Source organism: Atractosteus spatula, chromosome 2 (genome assembly GCF_055471065.1).
Source record: "Atractosteus spatula isolate fAtrSpa1 chromosome 2, fAtrSpa1.hap1, whole genome shotgun sequence".
Lineage (NCBI taxonomy): Eukaryota > Metazoa > Chordata > Actinopteri > Semionotiformes > Lepisosteidae > Atractosteus > Atractosteus spatula.
Genome location: NC_142707.1, coordinates 2,622,567 through 2,650,203, shown reverse-complemented (window position 1 = coordinate 2,650,203; position 27,637 = coordinate 2,622,567). Strand labels below are relative to the sequence as shown.

The window sequence follows — 27,637 nt, the reverse complement described above, 5'->3', positions numbered from 1 at the left end:
TTTCATTTTTGTTGCGGACGTCCCTGGTCAGTTCTGGGACAGCAGGCTATGTGAATGACCGGCGCCCCTGGGCCCATGAAAGGTCAGGAGCTCACTCAGTGTGTAAACTCCACGTGCGAATTCCTCACCCGCTGGTGTCCACACCTGGTCCACCGGCCGGTCAGAGCACAGCTGACCCCCTGGGGGGCCAGTGACTGGAGCTCCTGAGATGTACTGGATACAGCGACAAAGCGTTTTAGCAGCAATTTACTTGAACATTTGGCAAAGGCAAACAGCATGGAAATGTTCCCAGGGCAAAATATACATTACTGTGTGCCCGACTCAGTCTCCAGTGGATTCTCTGCTGTTTTATGACAGAGAATTCCAATATACTGTATTGCATGACATTACTATTGCTGATGTAACGATATAACCAGAGGGAAGAGGTTATCTTCTCGTCAACGTGGAGTCGAACGGATGAACGCATTTTTGAACAGGGGTTAAAGATTAGTGATAACACACACCGGGAAGATGCGCAGTACCACAGGGAGTTAACAGAAACTGCAAATCGGACTTGAGGCTGCAGAAAGTATCCATTTTAATGCTATTTTCGGGAAACTGCATTTGTTTACACATACCTAGGAGGTTAAGGTTTATATTAAACGAAGATATTCACACTCGAGCAATGCACCTTTGCTATTTACCGTCGAAGCAATGCCGAAACAGAAGCACAGCTAAGCTTGTAATCGACGGCAAGACGCTTATCGGTGGTTTCTAAAAAATCGATTCATTCCAGTAACTTTGTCTTGGCGTCGTCGGCAGTGTATCTCTCCAGAAGATATTGGAACCCCTGCGAAACGCTGTGACCTGCTTGCTGCTATAACAAAACGCATTATAAAATTCCATCGCAGCGTGAATTAATTTAAAAAAAAAAACTACTTCACGGCTCGCGTAGCTGTCCGTGGAGAATTTGGACTGAAGGGGGGAAGAAAAGTTGGAATTTTTGGAATCCTTATCACCGGGCACCTTCTGGACCAAACCAGCTGGAGAGAATTGGGAGGGAGGGGGAGGTGATAACCTCAACTTTTAAACTTAAAAGGCTAAACTAAAAACGTCTATCGTAAAGGGAGCGCTGATTTTAACGCCTGTGCGCAAACACGTCTTCGAGTCGCCGGAACTTCAAGGCGTGTGCGTCTGAACGCAGCGGCGACGAGAGACAGCGGTGAGCCTCCCCTCTCCCTCGCTCGGCTCCCCCCCGTGTGGGAGGGAGACTTGGTTGCCTCGGTTTACAGCCGAACTGTGCTGAGTAAACTAACCTGCGAGGAAGTACAGGGTGCCGAGCTCCGCGGGTGATACCGTGAGGCTGGACTGCGCCGCTCCGGCATTTTTAAACGCGTTTTTAATTTATTTATGAAGTGGGGGGTGTTTATTTCGCGGTGTCGTCTTTCTCCTACCCGGCGCTTGGAGTTCAGCCGCCGGGGAGCCGGAGAGCAGGCTCGACTTGTTAGATTGTGAGGGAAACGGACGGACGCGGAGAAGATGTCTTAACACTTAACTTCTACCCCTCCTCTAGATCTGACTCTTGTGTTCCTGCCCCCCCTCCCCGCTCTCTCTCTCGCCCTCCCCGAGCGGAATGTGGAATACACATCGTCGCCAGCAAGGAGCCGCTTAGAAATTAAGAATTGTAATATCGCAAAACAAAACCGGATTCAGTACAACAAGGTAGGACGCCTCTCAACTTTCTCTGGTGCGCTGGCGGCGGAGCTGGCGATCGTGCACGCGACTGCCGGTGTTGTGCTCGAGGTTTGTGTGTTGAGGCTCTGTGGCAGGCAAACACACACACACACACCGACAGGCTCTCGTTAACGCTTTTCGCTCCTGTTACAAGCGGTATCCCCCCCAGGAGCAGTCGCGGCACAACAACCGCGGAGTTGCGAGTTGTGATGAGTTTGTTTCAGCGTGTTACCCGTTCTGTAAAGCGATATTTATTTATTTTAGATTGGGGAAGATGCCGTTTCACATGTAGGTGTCGTCTGTTTTCTGTTGTCAGTTGAAACGTTTCGTGACGTCCTAAGCCTGTGGTGTTGTGGGGGCAGGCGGGTCGTTGCCAGACCCCGGAGCTGCAGGTGACGGTGTGGGCTTTGACAACACCTGAGCCCGGCGCGTCAGCCCCCGCTGCGACCCCGGGAGAACCGGGAGGACGGCGGCGCCAAGGGTCGGGTCGGGTTTTACCGCTGTCGTGTGGTGAAGCGGTCAGCGAAGTTGACCACGGTTTGGCCAGCGCGCAGCTCGGGAGGGAACGGCCGCGCTCAGCCCCCAGTCCTGAGACACGGACGCCGGCCGGCTGGGGAAGCCTTTCCTCTCTGTCGTTTTATAAACACGTCGGTGTCTTTCGCTAAGATAAGCCGTGGTGGTGAAGGAGTTCGCGAGACGGCAGCGGTTTCGTGTCCTGATTGCCGCTTTTAAGTTTGAGGAGGGCTGAACGGCGCGCTAGGGCGACTGCTCTCTCTGTCGGCTTCCCGGCAGGTCTCTGCGGCCAGTGTGGCGCGGTGCGCTCGCTCTAAATTTGGAGGAACTGTGGTGGGGTTTTTTTTTTATTCCCTGCGGTGGACAAGGGCGGGGCGAGGCCGAGAGGTGCCGGCGAGAGCCCGCGGGCAGGAGCTCCGAGGGCAGGATGCATCTGCGCCGGGATTGCTCCCTGGAGCGGCCGGAGGATGAGCTTTCTCCAGGCTGGTCTTCCTCAGCCCAGTCCCAGCGCGGCGCCCTCCCCCTGTTCTCTCGCCTCGCTGGGCCAGGAGTCAGAATGCCCTCTCGCTCGGAGGAAGACACAAGTGCTTGTAGCTTCCTGCGGTCCTTGAAGTGGGGGTGTGTCCTGTCTTGCTCCCCTCTCCGGCTTTTCCTTCTTTCCCACAGCTAAGTGGGTAACCTCACCCCCTCCCCTTCATCCACATTCAGTGCACCCCCACCGCAGGGAGGTTCCCACCCTGTCAGCTGCAGGACCCCGATGACTTTTTTTCCATCTGCTTGGCTGCGGGTTCACGGCTACATCTGGAGTCTGGGAATGCCAGAGTGCATGGTGGGAAATGCGCCTTAGAAACGCTCTGCCTGGAGCATCATGGTACTTGCGTGGTCTCGTGTGAGTCTGGCCCTCCTGGAGATCCCCGTGTTGAACACGAGAGGGAGGACAGGCCTCCTGTTCCTGTTACATAGGAGGACAGGCCTCCTGTCCCATCTAGGCTGTCTGGCAGGTAGTTTGTTAGTCACTACAGGATCTGAGGAGCTTATCCGGCTGTTTTCCGAAAGGAGCCAGGTTTTGGCACCAACGGCCTGATGGGGTAGCTTGTTTGCGTGCACCCACACCCACAGAACGCTAAGAGGTGTGTTCTGTCCTGGGTGGATGGTCTATCACCATGGCACCAACAGCATGGCTGGGCAGCTTTTCGCAGGCTCCTTCATTCCTGCACTTTCAAGCAGTTCGTGTCCTCTGGTTTGTGATTCAACCTTAAAGCCCCCGGGTGACCATGAACCATGGACTGCGCCACAGATGTGCTTCAGCCTTGATTCAGCTGGTGAAGTAGTTGCTCGCTCCTCCCCATGATCTGCTGTGCAGGGGGGCTGCCGGTGCAGAATAGCCACTGTGCGTCTCCCAGGGGGGGCTGCCGGTGCAGAATGGCGACTGTGCGTCTCCCAGGGGGGGGCTGCCGGTGCAGAATGGCGACTGTGCGTCTCCCAGGGGGGGCTGCCGGTGCAGAATAGCCGCTGTGCGTCTCCCAGGGGGGGCTGCCGGTGCAGAATAGCCGCTGTGCGTCTCCCAGGGGGGGCTGCCGGTGCAGAATAGCCGCTGTGCGTCTCCCAGGGGGGGGCTGCCGGTGTAGAATGATGACTGCGTCTCCCAGGTGGGGCTGTGATTCATTACTGAATGAAGTAGATCTCTTCCTACATGTGAAGCACTGAGATCTTCTGGGATGAAAAGCAGGATGGTCATGTGAGGAATTCTTTGCCATAAGGAGTGCGAAGGACAATTCTCATTTTCAGTGGAAAAGCTGACTGAGCGGGCGGTATGACCTCTTGCAGGGCATGCTCCGGGTGAAGGAATGGTAGGGTTTTTTTGTGGGGCCCGTGCGCACCTTTCCCAAACAAACGACGCGCACCATTCGTGTCCGAAATCCTGCACCCTGATGCCAGTTTGGTCTTGATTTTTATATGGCGCTGTTTCAAAGCCACAGCGTCTCGAAGGACAGCACCTCGGGGCCCTGTTATAATCCACCAGGGAAGAGCCGGGAGCAGGGCCGCCGTCCGTCTCTGCGCCGTTCCCTCCAGCTGGAGCGGTTCCTCGCCTGCCGCGCGGTGTGCGGGATGGTGGGAGCGGGAGACCCGGTGCGTGGCGGATGTCTGGTTTACTGTCGCCTCCGCAGCGGGTCAGGGGCTGCCGCGGGTGAAGAGATGGGAGCGTGCTGGAAAAACCGGAGTGATTTTTCCATGTTTACGGACAAACACAGCTGCGGCCTCAGTCATCAGCCTGCGAGAGAGAGAGCGAGAAGCATTTCATCCAGGCTTTTGGATGAAACGCTTCCTGTCTGTCTGTCTCCATTGCAGAGTTTAGTGTGTGTGTGTGTGTGTGTGTGTGTGTGTGTGTGTGTGTGTGTGATCGCCCCGACGCGCTGCAGGGCCATCACCTGCCCTCCCGACTGGTCAGTGGCTGTTCTTGGGCATCTGATGACAGAGGACAGAGGCTTCCGAGGCCAGAGCAGATACTGCAGCCTTATCAGTCCGTGGTAACAATGTCACCCTGATAGGGCTGTTTGCAAGGAAAGCAGTGTGTGTGTGAGGGGGGAGGGAGGGAGAGGGATCTACGCTGGTGGATTATTTGAGCTCTACCTGGAGTGTGTGTGTTGGCAACAGGGGCATGCAGCAACACGCGCCGGCCAGTGTTTGGACAAAGATGCCGGCCCGCGAGCAGGGCGCCAGTGGAGCAGGAGGTGCTTCTTTGCACAAAAAGTTGTGGGAACATGGAACAAGCAGCTACCCAGCCACGCTGTTGTAGCCAGTTGATCCCAGGCTTCTGTTGCCGAATGAGCCAGCTGGGTCGAGCGTCCTGCTCTCGTCTCTGAGCCTGTGTCAAGAGCCGTTCCCGAGTGGCCAGCACAGTAAAGCTGCCAGCTTGGACCACGCCCAGAGGCTGCTGCCTCGCACCCGAGTCCAGGTGTCTCGCCCTCTCCCTGGCTGTGCAGGGGTCGTTGCCTGGGTCAAAGCCAGCCGGCCAGGACGTGCAAATCAAAACAGTAGATTTCTTGACATTTACCGTGGTGCTTGGAGACCCGAGTGGAGATTGGGGGGTACTGGTGGGTTGTTGGGGTGTCGGTCAGCTGGCAGTGGGGGGGGTTAGACCATGCTGATTGGCTCACTGGCGCAGCGGACGGGCCTCTGTCGTTTCGGGTTTCCGTGCATCGGAGCCCACGCCAGGCACTGGCGGTTTCATGCCCGCGTGCGACGTGACGCGGCTTTCCACTTCGTCAGCACAGCCTGTGCGCAGGAGCCCGGCACGTGGGGGGAGTCCGATGTGTGACCGGAGTCCGGTTTTTCCAGCCCGTCCTGAGCCTCCTGTCCCGTGATCCCCCGGGAGGGGGCGGGGGAAGAGAGGCTGGGGCAGGAGTGTCGGCCTGTTGCCCTGGCTGGCGTCCTTCCCTGCTCCCACACCGCTGGTGTTGGCACCCCCGGGTGATCCTCTCTCCCGTGGGAGAGCTCCCCTGCGAGTGGGCAGCGGCAGACAAGTCCGATCCTCTCCTCCTTCAGTCTGGAGATCAGCAGCTCGGATCACGTGGGATTCACGGCTCCGCCGAGACAAAGCCGCTATTGTTGGATCGGCGCGCTTGATTTCTGGTCTCTCTGCGTGCGCGCGGGGCTGGGAGTCATTTCCCCGAAACCTGCTGGCGTGTCCTGACAGCCACGGCGCGGGGAGGCAGCGCTGGAGCCGCCCGGCAGTGGAGGTCGCTTGTAGTTCAGTTATAGTTCACCTTTTCCTGGTAGGAAGGAAACGTCCCAACATCCATACAGATCCGGTTTTCTCACAGTGCTTCCCATGCAATGGAGGATATGTGTTTTTGCAAATAGCACTTACTCATTATGAGCAAAGGATACATGCCGACAGACCTACTGCACTGCTGCTCCGACTCCACTCTCTGCGTGCTGTTTAATAATAATAATTCCTTACACTTATACAGCGCTTTTCTGGACGCTCCACTCAAAGCGCTTTGCAAGTAATGGGGACTCCTGTCCACCACCACCAATGTGCAGCGTCGAGTTTAGTTCTTACAGTTTGTGCTGCTTGACCAGTTGGTGCCTCGCTGTCATTTTATTAAACAAATCTGTTTCACCTTATTCCCTGCATGCACTGGATGGTTTTGGAGTTCGGCCAGGAAAAGGCCGTAACCATGCATCAGCCTCCCAACGCCTCCCTCTGCAGGAGGCCGGAGAGCCGGAGTTACCGCACGCCACCGTGTTTGTGACGGCTCCCTTTTGTGCTAGGTGTTGTGCCGCTTGTTGTGGGCAGTTTGCTCGGGGGTTACTGGCTTCTGTGGAGCTTGAAAAGGAAACGAATGTTTGAAAACAAACCCGCCGACCGAGGCAGCAGCACTTCTCTGGCTGTGAGCCTCCTGTGTCCCATTTCTCACTCCCTCATTTCCCTGCTGAGCTCCTTGTTTGTTTAAGAGAGGCAAATACAGCCACTGCCTGCCAGGTGGGGTTGTTTGTTTTTTTCCTCCCTTTTTGGGGTAATTTCCTTGTGATTCAGACGCCCAGCGCTCCCAGCAAGCTCTGGGTACTATGCAGGTTAAAAGGGGGGGGGGGGGTGACTCTCTAAGGGTCAGCCAGGGTGAAGGGAAAGGGCTCGGACTCCCACTGCACAGCAGCTCGATCCATTTCAGGTTTTTCTGCAGACTCGCCGAGCAACTGCTGTGACGCGACGCAGAGAGATAATCTTTTAACGATTCAGCAATTGTGCAATTATTTGTTACTATTTTTAGTCAGTGCCTTTGTCCGAGGTGTCTGAACCATAAAAAAAAATCTGCTAATTGATTTTTTGGCACAAAGCTGGAGAGATCTTAGATGGGAAAACCAGGGTGCGGCAGTCATGCTGCACACAGAGGTGACCCGCGTGATGTGGATGTGTGGCTCGCCTGAAACCCAGGAATGGACTGAATCGCTGCGCAGCGGGAGTCTGATCGGTAGACTAGTGGGTGCACACAGGGAGATCCGTTCTGATGCTCCACAGTCCCCAGGGTGCATCGCTGTTCCATGCTGCCCTGTCCTGGCCACCGAGAGAGGGTCTCGGTGACGCAGGTGCTGCCTCTGCTGAGGGTAGGACTGGTGCCTTTTCTCGTACCTGTGTTTCGGTCCGAGTGATGATCTCCATCGAGCAGCGCCTCCCCTCCGGTCCTGCAGAGTCCTGGTGTCGAGGTGGGAGTCTCTCTCCTCGTGCGCTGTGTCCGATGCACACTGGGCAAGCACAGAGCGGTCTAGTAAGAACACAAGATACAAACGAGAGGCTGTCTGGCGTGTTGCGTGTTTAAAAGCCGATGGATCTGAGGGTGCTGGGGTATGGGTTTTGACGACGCGCCTGTGAGAGAAGAAAAAATCTTAGCGGGAAGTGTTGGGAAAGGCAGGCCTCTGTGCTGCCTGGAAGACCGAGGGGATCTCTGATGTGACAGAAGGGGCTGCGGTCAGGGGTCAGGGCACGGCTGCCCTGCGAGTGTTGGATTGTCTTTGCCTGGGCTGGGAGGGGGTGTGGGGCTCTGCTGTTTCTGAAACTGCCCGGGGGATCCTCTTACCCCTGCTGGGGTCCAGGCTGCATGCAGAGGGGATGACCCCAGAACTCCAGATCAGAGATCAGACCAGGAGTGTTGGTAACAGAGCTCTGGGCTCTCGGTTCACACAGACAGCATCACAGAACCATCCTGCAACCTTGAGAATTTTTTTTAACTTTGATTTCTGTGCTGCTGGGTGGAAGTCGGAGCAGCCAGGGTTAACGATAGCTCTGGAGAGCGCTGTCCTTGCTGGGGATCTGTCTCCCAGAACGCCATTGAGCAATTACAGTAGAGGTCTGCAGGGAATTATTTTCTTATTTTAAATCTGGAAGTCGCTGTGTAGCAATTATCCCCTTACTAACAGGGAAAGGTCTTTTCACTTGAGAGTGTGTGTGTGTAATCATGCATGTGCAGTTGTTTGGTTGTGATCGTGTGTATGTTGCTGTAGTTGTCAGTGCCAGCTGTGTCTTCACCAGGACAGCTGCAGAGGGAGGGGAGGGTGAGTAAATCAGCACTGACAGCCCCCCCCTCCCCTCCCTCTGCAGCAACAGATCTGTTCTCAGCCCAGTTGGAGCACAGAGTGGAGCAGGTTTACTGGTGTGGCTGCACTTCCCTGGGAGCTCATCCACCACTGGAGCCAGTGTAGTGCTCCTGGGCCTGAACCCATGCTGCCTCCTGCAAACATAATGAGTAACATCGGGGGGGGTGGGGGGGGAGCCAATTCTTTATTTTAGAGAACAGATAAAACCATTTTAAATACAGATGAGAAATGCAACACAATCCTTTTATACAATCCAAAGATTTACCACTATACATCCCACATGAAAATTGTCTATTCTTATCTTTTCCCTCAGTATTTTACAATTACTTTACTTTTATGGCTTCTTTAAGGCTGCCTCTCGGAGCTCCGTCAGCAAGAGTCACAGCCCTGTGTGGCTTGGCCTGTAGACAGCAGCTCACAGGTGCATGTGTTCAGGGTCAGCAGGTCGTAGTTCGGGCCGGTATTTGTAAACGATTAGAACACAGTAACAGCCTCGAGGGTGTGGGCTCTGGTGTTGTCCCCTCCTGAGTAACAGCGTGGACGCTGTGGAGCAGTCTGAGCCCGTCCGGGTTTCATTCTTCAACTGCACGGTGGGCTGGCTGCCACATGTTGTGCTTGATTCACTATTAACTGCAGAGGTGATTAATAATCAGATTCCCTTTTGCTGGTAAGAAGAAGAGGCCAAATGGCCCCCTCTGGTTTGCTACCTATCCAGCCCATTCGGTGTTTAGTGGTTGAATGATACCAGAACCTCCTCCACCCGTTTCTTGAAGGAAACGGGCTTCAACAACATTGTGGCTTGTTCCACACTCCCACCACCCAGGTTGTAAAGAAGAGCCTCCTGCCCTGTTTTACATGTACTTCCCACTGGTACCATCTGGTTGGCGCTGCACTGTAGCTTCTGAAGCAACGCACTGGGCTGACGCTGTCCATGCTGTGGGGCGTTTGAGTTCCTGTATCGGCTCCCCTGGTAGTCTTCTCTGTTCAAGACCGGAGAGGATCACTACCTTCAGCCCGTCGGAGACATTGTAAGTTTCTGAATGTACCTGGTTGCTCTTTGGACTGGTTCCAGAGCAGCAATGTCTTTTCTATTTGGCAACCACAATTCTGCACAATATTCTGTATGGGGTCTTACTAGGGTGTAGTATGATTTTAACTTCTCGGTGTCAATTCTGCGCGTTTTCTTTTTATTGCTTCTCCACGTTGTCTAGGAGACGTAAAAGATGCGTCAACGTCTCTTTCATCAGTGCCCTCTCTGCATTATCCTCTGATCCACAGTCGCAGTGTCGCTGCTGAGCGAGTGCCAGTCTGCAGGTCTGGATCTCTCCCTGCCCAGCGCTCACCAGCGTCGTGGAAGGGAGGGAAACCGGCTCTGACCTGCAGCTGTTTTGTTTTTCTGTGCAGCCTGTCTGAGACAGGCAGGCCAGCCTGTTGATTTGCAGCAATTAACGGGTCGTTGCAAAGCAGTCATTAGCTCCTGCAGTGAGATCACTGGCGTTTTTGTGTTTGGTCTCCTTTGAGAGCTCTGACAGAGGGGAAGAGCTGACTGCACAGCGCAGCCTTCAGAGAGACGGGCTGAGAGATGGCGTGCTCAGGAGAGAGAGAGAGAGTGTAGAGGAGTGGGGGTGAAGGGAAGAAGGGGGGTAACCTAGATTCTTTTGGCTGGTCAGCTGCACAGTGGGGGGGTGTCTCTGTGATGTTTTAAATCCAGGCCTTTCCTGTTTGCGTGTGCCAACGCCACACAGCACGCAAGCTTTGAGCTGCGTGCCTCCGTACTAAGAGAAACAGTGTCGGCATAGTGGGCCTCTCCACCCTGACAACACCAGCCATGAAACAGAGGAGGCACTAACCCCCCTGGTGCCAGGTAGAGCTGTTTCATGAAGGAAGCCAGGGTATCGGCTTCAACAGTGATGTGGAGGCATTTGAGGATTGTGAATACCTGGGCATCTGGCTTCTCCGTGCGGACAGCCTGTTCCTGTTGGATTTCGGGAGTGGGCGGGCTTAGTGAGGTCAAGGATCTTCTGCCTCCCAGCTTCCAGGCTGCTGTTGGTCCGGGATTAACGGAGCAGGGTGTTTTGACCAGTGAGTTGCTCGCAGAGTTGGTATTATGGAGCTGTTCAGCCCTTCCTGTAGGTGCTCGTTGTCGAGCCAGCCCTACAGACAGAGACAGGCGTGCACTCCTTTCCAAGCTCTGCTTTGCATGCAGTGTTATAATAAGAGTCCCTGTTATTAACGCACTGTTATTATCCCCGCCTTCGGCCCTATTCCTGCAGAGCAGGGCTGGTCCGGGCGTCCCTCTTCATTGCATGCGCTGGGCCGGTCTTATCTCCAGACAGCTGCAGAGGCAGACGTTTCCCGTGCTCAGAGGGCCGTATCCTGCCTGCTGTGTGCCAGCGGTGGCTGTGCCAAGCGAGCGTGGTCAAGGCCGGTCCGCCTCGCACTGTAGCAGAGAGCAGCAGCTTCTCCATCTGCAGGAGAAACGGGCTGGGCTCCCGCTTGCGGAGCAGCGTGATCCACTCCAGGCTTTGCTGGGAGATGCAGGCCGTTGCGGGAACCACTTGTGTTGGTATGGGGCTGATCCTACTGTTGTATCCTGGCATACAGTTGTGGATGAATTCCAAGTCAGTCTGAAATGCATACACACACCACCCCTGGCAAGTGTGACAGGGACTATTTTATGTTGAAAACGGCCTTTTCTTAGTTCTTTTTTTCAAACCGAATTCCTGTGTTTCTTTCCCTTTGCGTCGTGGGAATGAGGTGGGTGTCGGGATCTGGGATCTGGCTCGCTCGACCTACTGTCCAGCTGCCTGAGGCAGGACACTGTCCTTGTCCTCTGCGCCGGACTGCGCCTGGTGTGTGGGTGGCCCTGGGCCGGGACAGGCAGCGGGTTCCTCCGGCCGCAGGAGTGCGGCTCTGCTTTCAGAGCAGGCGGACCTGTGTGCCTAGGTACTGCTGTCTGAGCTTGCGCGCGTCTTGATGGTAAAACATGCTTTCAAATAAGCACCGCCGGTCTCTGCCACTCCTGTCTCCTGCAGTGCCTTCACGCCTGTGGCTCACCAGTCGGCCTTCTCGAGCCAGGGTCTTTGGCAGGGCCCGTAGCCCGGCCTGGCCCAGACAGGACCAGGCGCCCAGATGCTGCCGTGTTTGTGCCACCTCGTTTTTGTGTGTGGTGCTGTATCACCTCCCCCTCCATCCAGCATTGTGCTTTTTTCCCTCTGTGTTTTTGTTTTTTGGTTTCCGTCTCCGGGTGTTCGGTGTTTTGTGGTCTCGTGTGTGGGGTGCTGGGTGTGGGGCGCCTCCCGTTTTCCGTGTGTCCTCGGGGGGGGCGGGGGGGAGGTGGATTCCAGCAGGCTCGGCCGCCCCCGCCCCTCCCCTCCCCTGCCACGGCGCAGTCCGCAGGGTTTGAATATTGAAACCGGCTGCGGATTTGCATCCCTGTGATGTGCGGAGCGCTGGGGCTGCGTCTGCCTCCTCCACGGTCATGTTTTAATCAGCTCCCGTCTTCGCCTTCGCTTTCTTCTCCGCTCTGACAGCCTGCCTCTCCCGCCGGGCCGCGGTTCGAGACCTCTGAAGAGCACCTGCGTGCTGTTGGGACTGGTTCATGTGAAATCGTAGACAGGCAGCTGGTTTTCACTTGCCAGCCTGAACACAGTGTTTTTGCTGGGAGGTGGTGGGGTGGATTTGCATTATTTTCCCATAGCGGGGGGGGGGTTATGAATTTGGCTTATTTCTGACTCACCTTTTTGGTGGTTGTTTTTTTTTCTCCTTCATTTGGCTTAAAAAAGTACAATTAACAATCAAGTCTCCTTCAGCCCGGTGCCTGGGGTGAGAGGCAGTGTCCAGTCCTGGGGTGGGTGGGTGTGTGTGTGCGCCAGCTCAGGCACTGCTCTGCGTGTGTGTGCCTGTCAGAGGCTTTGCTGGTCCAGTGGGCTGCAGTCTCAACCCCCAGGCTCAGCTGCTGCTGCTGCACGATTTCTTCTCTGTCTCTGGCGTTTTGCTCCAGTTCGGCGCCTGCGGCCGGTCTGGGTTCCTCCTGGTGGCGGTGTGCCGGTGTCAGGTGAGCTCCTGCTCTCCCACACACGCCGCGGGCTCCGGCAGCCATGTGCTTCCCACATGTGCTGAGCACATCTGGACTCTCCTGTGCCCCCCCCCGAGAAATTCCAATCCCGTTGGTCCATTTCTGCCTGATGCTGATCTTATTTTCTTCTTGTGTTTCATTTCAGTGGATCATATTTAATTCATAAATGTATATTTTCGCCACTGCTGCGTGTGCAGGTGATTGTGGGCCAGGTGCTGTAGGACAGTGGTCTGGGTCTCCTTCTGCTTTGTGCTGTTAACTAAATTACGAGCTACTTCAGCCGAGTGGTCCCAAGCTCCTTATTCCTAGGAACTTTAATTTTGTTTGTACTTCCACAATTTGCTATTTATTTCCACCCTGACTTTCAATAGTTGTTTATATATAGTGCGAGTGAATGATTTGTTTTATGTTGTTTGCTCCGTACATTTTTATGTCAAATGTAACTCCCTCTCAATTTGCCTGGTCTTACTTTCTTTTTATGGGCGCACATAGAAATAAGCTTCCCTCGAAGCATTGCTAGGGACACCTCTCCTTTGGGTTGTTGTAAAAACAGTTCACTCTCATGCTCATGCTCATGCTCATGCTCTTCAGCATCCTAACAGAATCCTGGCCTGGTCTGGGACAGTAATTGACGCAAAGCTGTGTTATCCCAGCTGGAGACAGTGCTGTGGGACACGGTATACATTAAGTCTATAATGACTGTGTACAAACTGTGCTTTACACTGCAGTGAAGGTGCCTCTGCTGTCTGCACGCTGGCTCCAGTGGATATTTGCACACCTGGCCCACAGGTGTGTGCTCAGGCACCTCTGTAATAATACCCTGGCTCTCAGGGGCCGTGACTGAACAGAGTGTAGGACAGCATTGTGGGCTCAAGAGATGGACTAATTCATCCCAGAATCTCATCCAGCCATTTTCTGGAAGAAACCCGGGTTTTCTGTAACGTGACTGGACAGCTTGTTCCCCTTGTGGAGAAGGGTCTCCTGTTCTCAGGATGTTTAAACGCATCTCCAGATGGTCCCACTTTTTGTCCTCTGGTACGTGTTTCGCTCTTCAGCGAAGAGTGCCGGCGCCTTTGAGGGCTCCGGGTACTTGTGGAGCTGATGGAGCTTGGCCGGAGGAGTCCAGAGCTCTGTGCTGCAGTGCGTTCGGCGTTCAGAAAGGCTCGAGACCGACCGGCGCTCAGGGGAGAAACGACAGTGCTGCGTTTTCCGAAACGAGTCTCTTCGCTGGAGCTGGGTCGCCTCCTGGCGGGATCCGTGTGAGCCAGCAGAGTCCTGCAGATCGTACGTGTGGATTCGATTCGCCGGCGATCAGCTTGATGTCGGGGCTGCCCAAGTGCTGGAGCATCGCGGGGCCTCGAGTTTCACTCCCCACAAGCCCTCCGTGGCCCGAGCGCATCTGATAGTCTGGCCGGATGAGCAGGGGCGGCGTTCGCAGCAGTCTCCTCCCCGACCGCGAGCCGTCCTGCAGGCCCCGGCGCGGGGAACTGAGTCTTCATGAGGCGTTGAGTTGCTCCCTCGCTGCTGCTGACCTGGCCGGGTGTCAAAACGCAGGCGGCGGCCATCCTTTCTGGCTACGGAGGGAGCGGCCTGTCTTCCCTGCCTGCTGCCTCCTCGTTATCAATGAGGGTTTGCCAGGGTTGGAGTTTTCCCAGGTCGTTTTCATTCCCTCTGGTGAGCCTCTCTGACCCCCCCAACCCCCCCCCCCCCCCGACGACTTGCGCCTCCAGATGCCAGCCAGCTGCTCCTCCCTGCCAGCTCACGCACACGGCTGGTGAAGAGGCGTTTGAGCAGAGAACCGCGATCCAGAGGGCAGGGAGGTGCGTTTAAAACTGGGAACAAGAGGCTCCTCCACGCGCAGAGAGGTGTGTGGAAGGTGTTACCCTGGTCCCTTTCAAGAAACAGCTGGAGGAGATCCTGGGATCAATTAGCCACTAACTACCGAACGGGCCAGACTGGCCGGAGGGCCCCCAATACAAGCTCTTTGTATTGGTCACCAGCCCTGGTCCTGGGGACCCCTAATCCTTCAGGGCTCATCGGCGTCGGCAGCCAAGCCTTCAGGACCGTGGCGATCTGGGCTCAAGATGCCAGGATTGTGGCTCAGTTAGAATCAAAATCAGGCAGCCCTGTTGGTCGTGTGGAACTGGGGAACCTGCTGTGAGGGAAATGATTTTGGGGCTCAGGGAGGGAGGATGGGGGGGATGTGCAGCCCTGCCTCATTAGAACAATCCTCGATCCTGCTATAAAATCAGGCAGCAGCCCTGTCTGCGGGCCTCCTCCTCCCCCTGGCTCCCCAGGTGATTAGCGACCCGGCTCTTCAAGAGAAAACCGACTTCCGGGGGCCTCCTCCGACGCGCTCCAGACGACAGCTCGACGAGAGCTTGTCAACACTGGTGCTTGATTGGAGAGAAGTGATCTTTAATAGCAGATCGCAGGGCAGTGACCTGGGAAAGCAGGCTGCATTCAACTGAAAGGCAGGCGTGGGTTAACGATGTGAATTATGGCTTTTGAAGAGAGGGAGCAGGAGTAGGTGTCGGAGCTTGTTTGTGTTCTTGTCATGGTGTTTTGAGACTGGCTGTCCTGGCTTGCCTTGTCTGCTGCAGTCTTGGAAGTGGAGCTGGACTGCCTCCACCTATGAAGGCCCCCCCCTTCATCCTGCAGGCTTGGGCTCTGCCGTCCAGGGGTTGCGTGTTCAAATCTCGCGGACTGTGGCGGGTATCCCTGGTGAGGATTTGAGCCATCAGGGGTCCAGGGATGGAGGAGAGCCTGCAGAGTGTTGCTGGCAAGTCCTCTGCCTGCCGTGCCCACCCTGCTGTCCGTAGTGAGCAGCTGGCAGCTGGTAGGGACAGCTGACCTTCCAGAGCGTGTGCACGTCGTCTGCCCCTCTCCAGGGGCAGGTACTCCTGCTGTATGCAAGAGGGGGAGGAAGTTCACTGATGACTTGCTTCTCCCAGCTCGCTGCCTCGTCCCGCGGGGAGCAGAGAGCTGGTGTTCGATTAACGCGGCCTTCATGTTAATTTTTTCAGGCTTCTGATTGGTTTTCTTCCTGTGCTTTGAAACGGCAGGGGTTTGCTGAGCGGGCGGAGCTTCACCGGCGCGCGCTAGAGACGCGGTGCGTGATCGCATGGCTGCGATACAGCGAAGTTGATTCCCTGGGAGACGGTGAGTCTGCGCCCCTGGGGAGCACACGGGTCCCCCCGTTTCTGGATGGGAGTCATGGTTTTAGGGGGGGACCCACAGTTCCCACTACTTTATCAGATTCTTAAAAATTGTATGTTTCTCGGAAAACAGATTCGTCTCATGGTTTTGTACTCGATGTTTAAAGACCGAAAGAAGCCTTGCGATTAGAGACGTCAAGCAGCTGCTCAGCACCGAGCACAAAACGAGCCAGACGCAGACAAGCCGCCCGCAGTACCACAAGCCTGTGCATCTGTGTTTGTCTTGCTGCTCTCGCGCACGATCTCGTCACTGACAGGTTGGAGAGCTGTGCGACTGGGCGGCGGCCTCCTCCTTCTGGGCACTCTGCCATCCGCGCCTGATGTCTCGCGGCTCTCCTGAGCCTGGCGCTGTGAGGGACTGGTCCCTACCTGCCTGCGCCCTGCGCTTCCCCGGGGCTGCGCACACACATGCACTCGCACGCGCCGGTGTGTGTACTGTGTGAACCCGACAGGCCCCTCGGGGTGCGTCCCGCTCTCCACCTGTCATCTCTCCATTATTGATGGGATTCGCTGTGCTGTCTTGTGCTGCGCTTACTTTGCACCGAAGAGCTTAGCACAGTCGGATCTCCCGCTCTCCTAGCTGGTGGCTGTAGAGTTTTCAGGGGGAGCAGTTTGCAAGGGGAGGCCAGGGAGGGGGATCTCTGCAGTATATCTCTGTGCCACTTTTCCACCTGTGTAAATAAGAGCTCAGGGTGGACGTGAAGGAGCTGTCCTGGTGCCTCCTCTCTTCCTGCGCCACCCTGCAGGAGAACCTTCTCCTCATTTCTAGCTCTGGGTTCACCAGCTTCCCGTACAGTGTCTGGAGACGGAACTGCTCTGAACACTGTGTACTGGGCACTCTGCCTGGCATGGCACTGAACACTGCCCAGCAGTGCACTGAACACCATGTACTGGGCACTGTGCCCAGCACAACACTAAACAGTGCCTGGCGGCACACTGAACACTGCGTACTGGGCCTTTTACCAGCACCACGCTGAACACTGCTCAGCAGCACACTGAAAGCCGCTCACCAGATGCTCTGTCAGGCACGGCACTGAATGCTGCCCGATCATGGCAGAGAGCCATTTCTCTGCGTTACTTCACTGGACTCAACACTCCGGTTCTCTTTCTCTCCACATCTTTCAGTTCAGTATTGGACAGCCCTTGTAACAGCAGAACACTGTCAATCATCCAACTTTTGTTTTTCTGCATTTTTAATTTAAATTTGATTGCTTCATGGTCTCTTTAAAGCTGCCGTGAGCTGACCGTGTTTGTTAAAAACACAAATTCAGTCATCCGTTCGTTCACCTGAATTTGATCGTGCTTGAACTTCCCCTGTGTTGGTGACGGGGAATCCCAGCGGACAGGTGGCACCGGTCCCTCCTGACAGAATCTCGCCCTCTCCCGAAACCGAAGTGAACCTCGTGGAAAACATTGCGTCACTCTCCGCCTTCCAGTAACCTCGCTGAGCCTCCAGTGTGTCTTTGTACTGCGGGTTATTTCTGCCACATGTTGTACACGGATCTCCAGATGGATATTATTGCGCCATTAAACATCCTTGTGCTTGTATGCTCTCTGAAACATGATGTCTGAATCACAGAGTTGAGGTTTTTAATGAGTTTTGAAAATGATCTAAAGCACAGGCCACGGCTGCAGGTTTTTCTCCTAATTAGGAACAGAAATGGCTGAAAAAGCTGTAATTGCAGTTCGAAGGGAGGAGTGCAACTTGAAAATAAGCATTGAAAACCAGAAGCCCTAAATGTAGTATTATTATAAAAGTCTGTGGAGCTTAAGCAGATCAAAAGCATGTCAGAACTAGAGGGTTGTGGGAGTTTGGAACACACTGCCCAGCCATGTTGTTGAAGCCAAAAACCTGGTATCTTTCCAGTCTCAGCTGCATGTAACCCTCGGTACCAAGAAAGGGAGGCACGTCTTTACGCAAAGGGTTGTAGGAGTGTGGAGCAAGTGAACCAGCCATGTTAAGCCTGGCTTCTTTCGAAAAATGACTGGACAAGCTCCTTGGACTAATTCAACTACCAGACAGGCTTGATGTGTTGATGGGTGGCCTCTCGTTTGTCATCTTCGTCTAATTACAAAGGCCAAGTGACCTCCGGGAAACCGGGTGAAACCAGAGGAGAGCGAATTACTGTGCGGATCAGTGTTGGGGAATTCTAGGAAGGGGCGCGGGCAGCTGCTCTTGTCGGTGTCGGGTGGCGGAGGGGTCTGGACACGAGCGTTGGCGACGCTGGGTTGAGGTTCTGGCTCTGAGAGCACTGCTTGCTGTTGTCCCGCAGGACCTTGCTGCAGGAGACTGGGGAGCCCCAGCACAGTGGCGCCACCCGCTGGGAGTCGGTGGCGTTGCAGCGGCCTGCAGGCGCGCACAGTACTGAATGGCCACAAGCCCAAACCACTGCGGTACTCATGACCACTACTGCAAGGTAAGCGGAGGCGGGTAGCGGCTTCAGAGTTACACGGGAGGCAGCGGGGGTGACATCGACCAGGAGCGACTGACGTCTCCCGAGCCTGTGTTGTTCACTCGGCACTTTGTGGGAAGAAAGTGGGAAAAACCCGATGAGAGCACCAAGGAATGTGTTCCTAGTCCAGCAGAAAACTTCCTTAGTTTCTTCACCTCAGAACTTTTCCTTTAGTCTTACTTCATGGCGTAATAACCTGACGTTTTGAACTCCTCCACACCAGTTATCCTGCGCCTCTGTATCCTGTGGTAAAGAGACTCTTGGCTCGGGAGAGGGGGGCTGGTTTGCATCCGGGCATCTCTGCACTGCAGGGAGAGAAAGGGGCTTCCACAGGAATTAAACCAGTAATTAAATCCCAGGAATCCTTCACACAACACCAGAGCCCCATTCCCAGAAACACGCATTTCATCTGAAAATGTTTATTGCTGGAACAGTTTTACCATTGGAACTAACAGAAGAGGCCAGGGTTTCGTTCTTGGCTATCAGTTCAAACCTGGGTTTCATTCTGGTGGTGTTATTTTCACGTGCAGTGTGTGCTCGTGTGTGCACAAGTGCTGGCATGCCCACGTGTGTTTGTGTGTTACCAGTGTGAGTGTTCTGGGTTTTTATCTGTTTGTGGTTGACAGCCTTGAGGTGTGTACACGTGGGCAGGTCTCCGGGTAACAAAGATGGCCTGATCGAACAGCACACATCATGTAAGACGATGTGACAATGAAGATGACGCATGACTGACCTTGAAGGGTACTTGTTGACTCGGTCAGATTCACAGCAAGGGCGATATCGCAGATTCCTGCGATTCCGTGCTCTGTACTCTGTGATTATGAGGTTCTCCTCTAGTTGGGGCTTTTCTTGTGCTTTTCGTTGGCAGAAGCGAAGGTATCACCGCGTGCGTGCGTGCGTGCGTGCGTGCGTGCGTGCGTGCGTGCGTGCGTGCTCCTCGAGCTAAGGGATAATACTGTGCAGCCTGCAATTAAAGATGCAGTCAAACCACACATGATCACGACTGTCTGGCTTGACAGTCAGCAAAGCCCCGAGACAGACGTACATCCCCCTGTGGCCTCGATGAACTCTGACTCGCCGCTCGTCCACCTCGGCAGCGTTGCTTCATGGGGAAAAGTGCTCCTTAAGCAAGGAGTCGATTCATGCGGAAAGACGTCGCGCAGGCAGGTGTTAAGTGAGGAATACTTGTGCTTATCATCAATTAGTAGTCATTTGTCAGGCTGTCTGCTTCATGTTTGTTAATGGAGCAGGCGTCTCTTCAGTGTGTTAAAGCACCCGAACGGCACAGACATCCCTCCTCTCTAAGCTTGCCCCTCCCTCCCTCTGCAGGTGAGCGTCCGATTGGCTGGCAGCGAGAGTGGCAGGGCCTCTCGGGAGTCACGTGACATGGAGGTCAAAGGGCACCTCATCACCAGCATGGGCCTGGGGGCCCCAGGTAGGTTGCAGGGGACCTGTGGAATGAGCAAGATGGCAGTCGTTACAGCAGGATGTGCAGCCGTGTTGGGTGTGACCCTGTGCCTCTTATTCCAATCAGAAGGCAGTGCAGTAAACGATGTGATGGTACCTTTGTTGCCTTACAAATCAGCACCACACATTCACTGTGGTAAATCATGGCATACACTGCCTACTGCAGTAAAACCCTGACTTGCATGATGAAATCATAAGTGTGTGTGTGTGTGTATATAGACTCTCAGCTCAGTGAACAGGGCAGTAAGCAGTGTGTGTTTTTGTGTGTGTGTGTGTATAGACTCCCAGCTCACTGAACAGGGCAGTAAGCAGTGTTTGTTGTGTGTGTGTGTGTGTGTGTGTGTGTGTGTGTGTGTGTGTGTGTGTAGACTCCCAGCTCAGTGAACAGGGCAGTAAGCAGTGTGTGTTTTTGTGTGTGTGTGTGTATAGACTCCCAGCTCAGTGAACAGGGCAGTAAGCAGTGTGTGTTTTTGTGTGTGTGTGTATAGACTCTCAGCTCAGTGAACAGGGCAGTAAGCAGTGTGTGTTTTGTGTGTGTGTGTGTGTGTATATATATATAGACTCCCAGCTCAGTGAACAGGGTAGTAAGCAGTGTGTGTTTTGTGTGTGTGTGTGTGTGTGTATATATATATAGACTCCCAGCTCAGTGAACAGGGCAGTAAGCAGTGTGTGTTTTTGTGTGTGTGTGTGTGTATAGACTCCCAGCTCAGTGAACAGGGTAGTAAGCAGTGTGTGTTGTGTGTGTGTGTGTGTGTGTGTATATATATATAGACTCCCAGCTCAGTGAACAGGGCAGTAAGCAGTGTGTTTTTTTGTGTGTGTGTGTATAGACTCCCAGCTCAGTGAACAGGGCAGTAAGCACCTGGCAGAGCGAATAGCGGAGCTGCAGGAGAGGAGGCGGAGCCTGCAGAGCACACTGAACAGCCGACTGGGAGAACTGAGGCGAATCTGTCTGCAGGAGGCAGTGAGTCTGTCCCCTTTTTCAGTGCACACTTCTTCCGGCAATGCATTTCCTCTTTTTTTTAAAAAAAACAAAAACAAAACAAAAAGCCTCATTCTTTTCCATGTGCAGGAGCTGACAGGAGAGCTGCCGAGTGAGTATCCCCTGGAGGCTGGAGAAAGACCCCCCCTAGTCCGGCGCAGAGTGGGAGCGGCCCACCGAGGCTCCGCCCCTGCCTCTGTCAGCATCAAAGGAGAGGTGAGTGGAACGTTCCACTATGGACTGGGGGAGGGGGAGTGCAACATGCCCGTTGCTCTGGTCATCCCCAGCAGCAGAAAGGAGTACCCACTCTGCCCTCTGGAGGGGGGTGGTGGGGGGGGCTCTTGTACGCTTGGGACTGGCTTCAAACACCCTGATCAGCACTGGACCCAGGTTCACTCCAGGTCAATATTAGGGGAATATTAAGTAGGGTCTGTAAAGGGGCTGTTGCTGTGATACCAGGGACCCAGGGGCACAGAGGCCCTCTTCGCCCTCCCTGCTGCAGGGGGGAGGGAGACGCGAGTCAGGTGCTCGCAGGGTGTGGGACACGCGGCCCCAGTGGCTCCTGGGTAAAAGCAATAACCGCTCGTCTTCGCCACGGTTTTAATAGTCGCAGTCGGTGTCTGTGATGTGCGAGAGATTGGCGGTTCACCCCCCCCCCCAGTTTAATTAAAATCGCACAGCTTGGCGGAGCTGTCAAAGCTGGGGCTCCGGAGCTGTGAAACACATGCCAGGGTGCAAATTAGATTACGGAGCTGGGATGCCGGTTGGAATCGGAGTCTGGTTTCCAGCCGTGCCATTCGGAGCGCACATTTCTCTGCTACGTTCCCAGCTGAGGAATTTGATGTAAAGCGAACTCTGGCATCGCGCAGCCGCTGTTTGCGTTGCTGCCGTTGCCGGTCAGGGCAGCTCTGGCTCGTGCTCCTGCCTCGCGGAGGAGCAGGGGCTGCGACACGGCTGCCCTGCCCGGTCGCGGCACCAGCGTCGCGATAGGCATTGATGATGATGATGATGACAGTGGTGTTGGGGAAGATGGAGGGTGACGGTGCTGTGTCGTGTTCAGGAGGGGGGGGTACCCCACCGGCTGGCTGGCTCAGGGGACCCCGGCTCGGAGCCCCGCAGGAAGAAGAAGCCGGTGCTCAGTGGCACCCTCCGCAGGCCGATGGACGCCGAGCAGCTGCCTCTGCAGAATAAGAGAGCCGCAGGCCGGAGCTGCCTCGCGCTGACAGGTACGGCACGGGGGTGGGGCCCGGACTCGGTGATGGGTGTGGTACAGGTGTGCATCCTGTTTATCCTGGGTTTGAGTCTGTGCTGTGGTGCGCAGTTTCTCAGGCTCACAGCACCCATTGCTGCAGTGACGCGGTCTACACGGCGGGCTGTGCGTGAGGCGACACTTGTGCACGAGATCAGACATCCAGGACTCTTTTCCCCACCGGCGCTGCGATCGTGGCACAGGCGGGCTGAGGGGCGAGAGGGGAGGGGGTCCCGGGTGTGTCTGCGGGGGGGTGAGGCAGTGGTGCGCAGTGAGCAGCTCTTCCCTGCCCGCTTCCAGGGAGAGGAAGCTGGGAAAGTGCCAGAGGGGAAACGGTGAGTGTTGGGGGGGGGGGCTCTTCCACACATTATTCCAGAGGTGACGGGGCTGGGTGGAAAAGGAAACTGCAGATGCCATGACAGCAGCGAGATCGTGCCCAGCCTCCGTGTGGCGCATGCTGCAGTTACAGCCTGCTCTTCTCGAACCGGGGCTCGGAACCCGTGAGCTGCCCGACTCGCCGTTTCCCTCCTGGCCTGGCACCCTGCGCACTTTCTTCCCGGAGAGCTGGGAATGGGGCGGGAGGGGGCCGGGGGTTCTGTCGCTGTGGCAGCACGGCGGCGGCCTGGGGTCAGGGGTCGTGAAGGGGCAGACTTCTGCTGTTCAGGCTCGGCCCGCGCTGCCAGCGCAGCGATGGGGCTGAGGTTTTTTTAGAGGTGGAAACCTCCAGGCAGTGCAGTGAAAATGGCACTACGGTGCTGCTCCAAGCCTAATGAGTTTTCCCCCTTATTACAGTATCCTGAACGTACTCAACCAAATTAAAAATGGAAGCGACGAGGTCTTATCTCCTCACCTTTGAACAGATGTTGAATCAGTGTGTTTTTTTTAATTAAAATGCCAGAGGAAGCTAATTGCAGTGCGGCTCGGGTCTGTGCACTGATGTGTGGTGGGAAAGGCTTCTGATTGCAGTGTTGACCTAGTCTTAATTATTGCAGTTGCCAGAATTTTGTTTTATGAGGCCTCGACGAGCGTTTTTTTCTCCGTTTTACACCAGGGACTTTTCCCTGAGCTTTTTTTTAGGAAACGGGCTGCAGCATCCAAAAAGGCAGAACGCCACCCCTTTCAAAGCTCCTTGTGAGCTACTCCTTTCTCCATCAATGAACATAGCTGTGCTTAAACGGAGAACGATCGTTACAGCTTTAACTGCAGGTAGATGCCTTAAATACAGTCAAGAGGAGCGGCCCTGCGTTTTAGTTTCTTGTGTGGCCGGTGCTGTGGCGCCCTCTGGTGGTGATGAGAGTGTAGCGCAGGGGGACAGTTGGCTTCCCCAACACAGGGCGTCCGAGGTCGACCTTTCGATTCCACCGAAAGCTGCTAATTTTGCAAATAACCTTAATTTTTTTGAGGATCATTGTAGATACAGTAATAAAGATACTCCTTTAAAGCTGTTAAAGTTTGAACATGCACAAAGTTACGATTAAGAGGAAGCCATTTGGCCTGTGCAGTTCGGTTTGATAGTAGCTAACTGATCCAAGGGTCTCATCCTGTTTTTTTTAAAAGCATCAGGGTACCGGCTTTAACACCATGGCTGGGCAGCTTTGTTCCACACTCCTGCTGCCCTTTGTGTAAAGATGCCCGCTTCTCTGTTGCAGAGGCAATTCCAAGCTCTTCCAATCTCCTGTCCATGGCAGGTTCTGTCGGCTCAGGACATGTCCGGGAGGCAGTACTTTCTGAGGACTGCAGAGTGCTTTTGACATGGCTGTGCCAATGGAATTGAAGCAGGTGTAGTTATCTCATTCATAAGAAAACACAAAAGGTTACAACTGAGTTACAATTCAGCTCATCTCCGCTGTTTGAAAGATCCAGGGTATCGGCTTCAGCGAGTAGTATGTTGGACGTGTTGGACGGTAAGATTATCCATCGATTGATTATCGGAAAGCTGCACAGGTCACTGCAACCCGGGACTTACCCCAGAAACCCATGGTGCAAAACAGTGACGCCAAGGCGTGCACGTCCGCAAGCACAGGGGGACAATTAACAGGTTGGCTAATTAACCAGATTTTGAAAATTAACCTTGAGGTACCGGATCTGGGAGGGCAGGTCACATCTGGGCTCGAACCCGCGTGCCCGCTCGGTGACCGTCTCTTCGGTTCTGACAAGCGTGGGTTCTTGGCTTACAGTACTATCTTGGAGGCCTCAGTGAAGAACCGTGTTTGGATTTGAGAACCTTCAAGCCCAACAGCACGGCGTCCTTTCTTCTCGCCACTTTGCTGGTCTTTCCGTGTCTGTTCTTCCAGTTCGGACAGGGTCAGATTAACCCGATTAGCCTGCAGGCTGCGGGGTTTGCAGTGAGGCAGGAGCTCAGCGTTGTGCTCTTCTCTCCCCCAGATGAAGCGGTGAAGTCGGAGAGCAGCTCCATGTCGGACTCCACCGGTCACGACAGTGGTGAGTACACGAGGGGGCTGGGCGGAGGGAGGCAGCCCGCTACACTGAAGCACCCCAAGATCTCATACATTCACCCAGAAACGAAACTGTAAACCACTGTCACGGCAGCGTCCTGGTCCGGTCCAGCCGAAATGTCTGCGCTCTGATCTCGGCCTCTGCCCCGATTGCTCCCGGATACTGACCTGCCGTCGGACAGTGCAGCAGACGGGAGACTCCAGCTCAAAATCCAGTTCAGTTCGATACTTTATTGCCATAACAACTAGCTGCGTGGAATTTGGTTCGGTGAGCTCACACAATACGGATATACTGTACGGCGTAGCCAATAACAGACTGCATCCACTTAATGCATTCAGTAAGCCATCCTGAACACACGCCGGTGGTAAATGATGGAGTAGCAATGAGCTGTGCAGGAACATCAGAAGTTCGCGCACACTGCAGCTTGCGGGTGGGTGCTGTTCGGAGCCTAGCAGCCCTTCAGAGCCAACGTCGCCCTCAGCGATTCAGTGCCCGAGGTGAAGGAAAGCACCCGGCTCCGTATGAGCAAGATTCGTCACGCTCGCCGGAAGGCGAGGGGAGGGCGTGTCTGAACTCTCTTCCCTGCACCCTGTCCCCCAGAGGAAGCCCCCTCCGGGATGAGGCAACCCCCGCCCGGAGCAGCCCTGGAGCGCCTGTCCCCCCCTCCTCGGTCCCGGCTGGCCCCCGGGAGCCCCAAGGGGGGGCTGACCCGCAAGCTGTCGCCCGTGGAGATCTACTACGAGATGAAGACCCGCCGGAACTCGGTGGCCAGCTCCTCCAGGTGCGCTCCCCCTCCTCTTCCTCTTCCTCGGCCTATCCGCCTCCTCTCCTCTCCGTGCCCTCTGGTCACGCTCTCTCTCTCTGTCCTCAGCCCCGGCTGCTCGCTCCCGCGCAGCGTGTCCAACGTGGAGGGCCGCAGCGTGCCCGCCACGCCCCTCCTGAGCCGCAACGCCCCGCACCCGGCCCAGGGCAGGTGAGCGCCCGTCTCCCCCTGCTGGAGTTTACTGGAGCTGCAGCCGCGGTGTCAGTTCAGTTTATTTCAGTTTGTCGTATGCACCAGGGCGATGGAAATGCTTATTTGCATGTGCACAACAATACAGAGACATTAAGGAAACGCCAAACTTAAACACAGAACAGCAGCAGCAACAACAAAGTTAAATAACACACAACTTCAAACTCGGCACAAGCAGTGTGTGAAAAAAGAAACGTCAGTGGGAGCCAGTGGTGGGAGTAGAGCTCAGTAACCTGACAGCCTGCGGGAAGAAGCCGTCTCTGAATCTGGAGCTACGAGCCTTGATGCTCCTATAGGGCTTACCAGAGGGTAGGGGAGAGAAAGTGAGAAACGAGATGATTGTTATCCTTAGCGATACTCCCAGCCTTCCTGAGACAGCGCATTGTAAAAAATGTCCACAGCAGAGGGGAGCTGGACTGGGCTGACCTGATCACCCCCTGTGACACCTTTCTGGTGCCAAACCACACTGTAATCCTATATGTGAGCACACTCTCAGTAGCGCACCTGCAGAATGTTGTAAGAGTAGTTGAACATAGATCTCATCTAGACCAAACCCAGTCCACTACTGGAGTACAGCTCCCCAAAAAACCAAAAAAGAAACGTTTTCAGAAGCTGACCTAAGTGTGAACCTGAATTCCCAGTTACACTATATTTTATCCGCCGTTTCAATGTTTCGTCAACGTTCATACAGCCTCCACAATAAACTTCATTGTCTTAGAGCCTGTAAATTGCTACAGCACATCCTAATTCCCAGGTGAGCCCTGTAGTGATCTGTGGTGTGCATCAGGCTATATGGCATCGTGCCCACCAGGAGGAAGACGGTGAAGGCAGTAACTCCTGCTCTTCGCTCTCCCCAGGCCGGAGGTGTCGGGCGGAGGAGTGGGCGGCAGGCAGTGGCTGGACAACCCCGATGGACTCAGGCCGCCGCTGCCGCTACCACCGCCACCGGAAGGGTCCTTCGATCGGGGAGGCTGCCCGTACAGCGCCCGCACGCGGCGCAGCAACAGCTCGGAGGCCCTTCTGGACCGCTCGGGCGCCCCGGAGGCCGGGGGGGTGGCCGGAGGGAGAGCTGGGGGTGGGGGGGTTGGGGCAGGCGTGGGGGGGATGCCCTCGAGGGGGGGGCCCTACAAGAGCTCGGAGACGCTGACCGACGGCAAGCTGAGGCAGCCTTACCGGGGCAGCCCGGAGCGCCACGCCCACGCCAACGGCCACCTGGAGCTGGGCCGGGTGCGGGTGTCGGTGGGGGGGCGCGGCGGAGGAGGGGGGGGCTACAATGAAATCCTGCTGGACTATATCTGGGAGAAGCAGCAGCAGCAACAGCAGCAGCAGCAGCAGCTCCAGGGAGTGGGGAGTACGCGACCCTGGAGGGCAGAGGTCATCCCCAGCTCCGCTGGCGCCCCCTACGGCCCGGGCAGCCCCCTGATGCTGCGGGGCAAGCCCGGCGAGCCGCGGAGAGTCAGGGTGACGCGGACCAAGTCCTGCGGCCCCTTCATCCCGCTGCAGCAGCCCCAGCAGGAGACCCTCCTGCTCTCCACCTTCTCCGAGTCTCCCACAGTCCTGACCGCCCCCTACCCCTCGGCCTCTGCCTCCCCCGGCGCCCCCTACCCCTACCCCTACATCTCCGAGCCCCCGCCCCGGAGGCCACTTCCCCACCCGCCCGAGGACGCCACCCGCTCCCTCCACAAGGCCCTGGCGCTGGAGGGGCTCCGAGACTGGTACCTGAGGAACGCCCTGGGCCACCCCCCCGCGCTGCCCCGCAACAGGAGGGCCGCTCCCGGGCACGGCCACGCCCTCCAGCCCTGCGCCCCGGAACCGACGTACCCCCAGTGCCACAGCACCCAGCTGCCGCAGTCCGCCACCTTCCACGGGCATCCGCTGCAGGGCAGGTGAGTACCCCACAAGGGGGCACCGGGGTAACAAACGCCGTTCTGGTTCATCCCAGCGGGAGCCGCTGAGCTGAGCCCACGACTGTGGCTTTGCAGCACTTCCTGCTTTCTTGCTGAAATTGGTCAAATCCTGACATTTGTGAAGAAGGGGCAAAAAGGAATCAAGGGAAACTGATTGTTTGGCTCTTTCGAAGTTGTTCGCACATGGTGGGGGTGGAGGGGGTGATGGGCAACTTCATCTCTGAGAGCCTGTTTTTACAGTGTGGGTACTCTGACTCTCTCCCCCAGGCCCTTGGAGCTCTCTCTGTACCAGGAGCCCCTGCACCCCCAGCTGCAGGAGCTGAGCCTGCGAGAGCAGGGGGCCGACCCGCCGCCCCCGGGCACGCTGGTCTGACGCGCACACGACCGCGCCAGCAGGAACGCGCGCGCGCTCGAGGCGAGAGCCGCCGCGGTGGGCAGACCGCGACCAGGCGCGCCAAGGCTGTGGGCTCTGTGCTTTACCGGACTACGATA

At 55.7% G+C, this 27,637-nt stretch overlaps 1 protein-coding gene across 2 annotated transcripts; it reads left to right on the top strand.

The window, feature by feature from the left end:
• Nucleotides 1–1,322: 1,322 nt before the first annotated feature.
• ccdc120a (coiled-coil domain containing 120a) lies at nucleotides 1,323–27,637 on the top strand. Of its 2 annotated transcripts, XM_088909483.1 has the most exons (12): nucleotides 1,323–1,701; nucleotides 15,466–15,562; nucleotides 17,892–18,035; nucleotides 19,401–19,506; nucleotides 20,369–20,502; nucleotides 20,611–20,736; nucleotides 21,581–21,746; nucleotides 24,155–24,211; nucleotides 24,827–25,007; nucleotides 25,098–25,199; nucleotides 26,096–27,124; nucleotides 27,413–27,637. In XM_088909483.1, exons 3-12 carry the CDS (start codon nucleotides 17,988–17,990, stop codon nucleotides 27,516–27,518), a joined length of 2,055 nt encoding a protein of 684 aa, XP_088765609.1. In that variant the 5' UTR covers nucleotides 1,323–1,701; nucleotides 15,466–15,562; nucleotides 17,892–17,987; the 3' UTR covers nucleotides 27,519–27,637. The 2 variants fall into 2 exon arrangements, with proteins under 2 accessions (XP_088765609.1, XP_088765610.1); XM_088909484.1 differs by lacking the exon at nucleotides 15,466–15,562 and having other exon boundaries at nucleotides 1,617–1,701.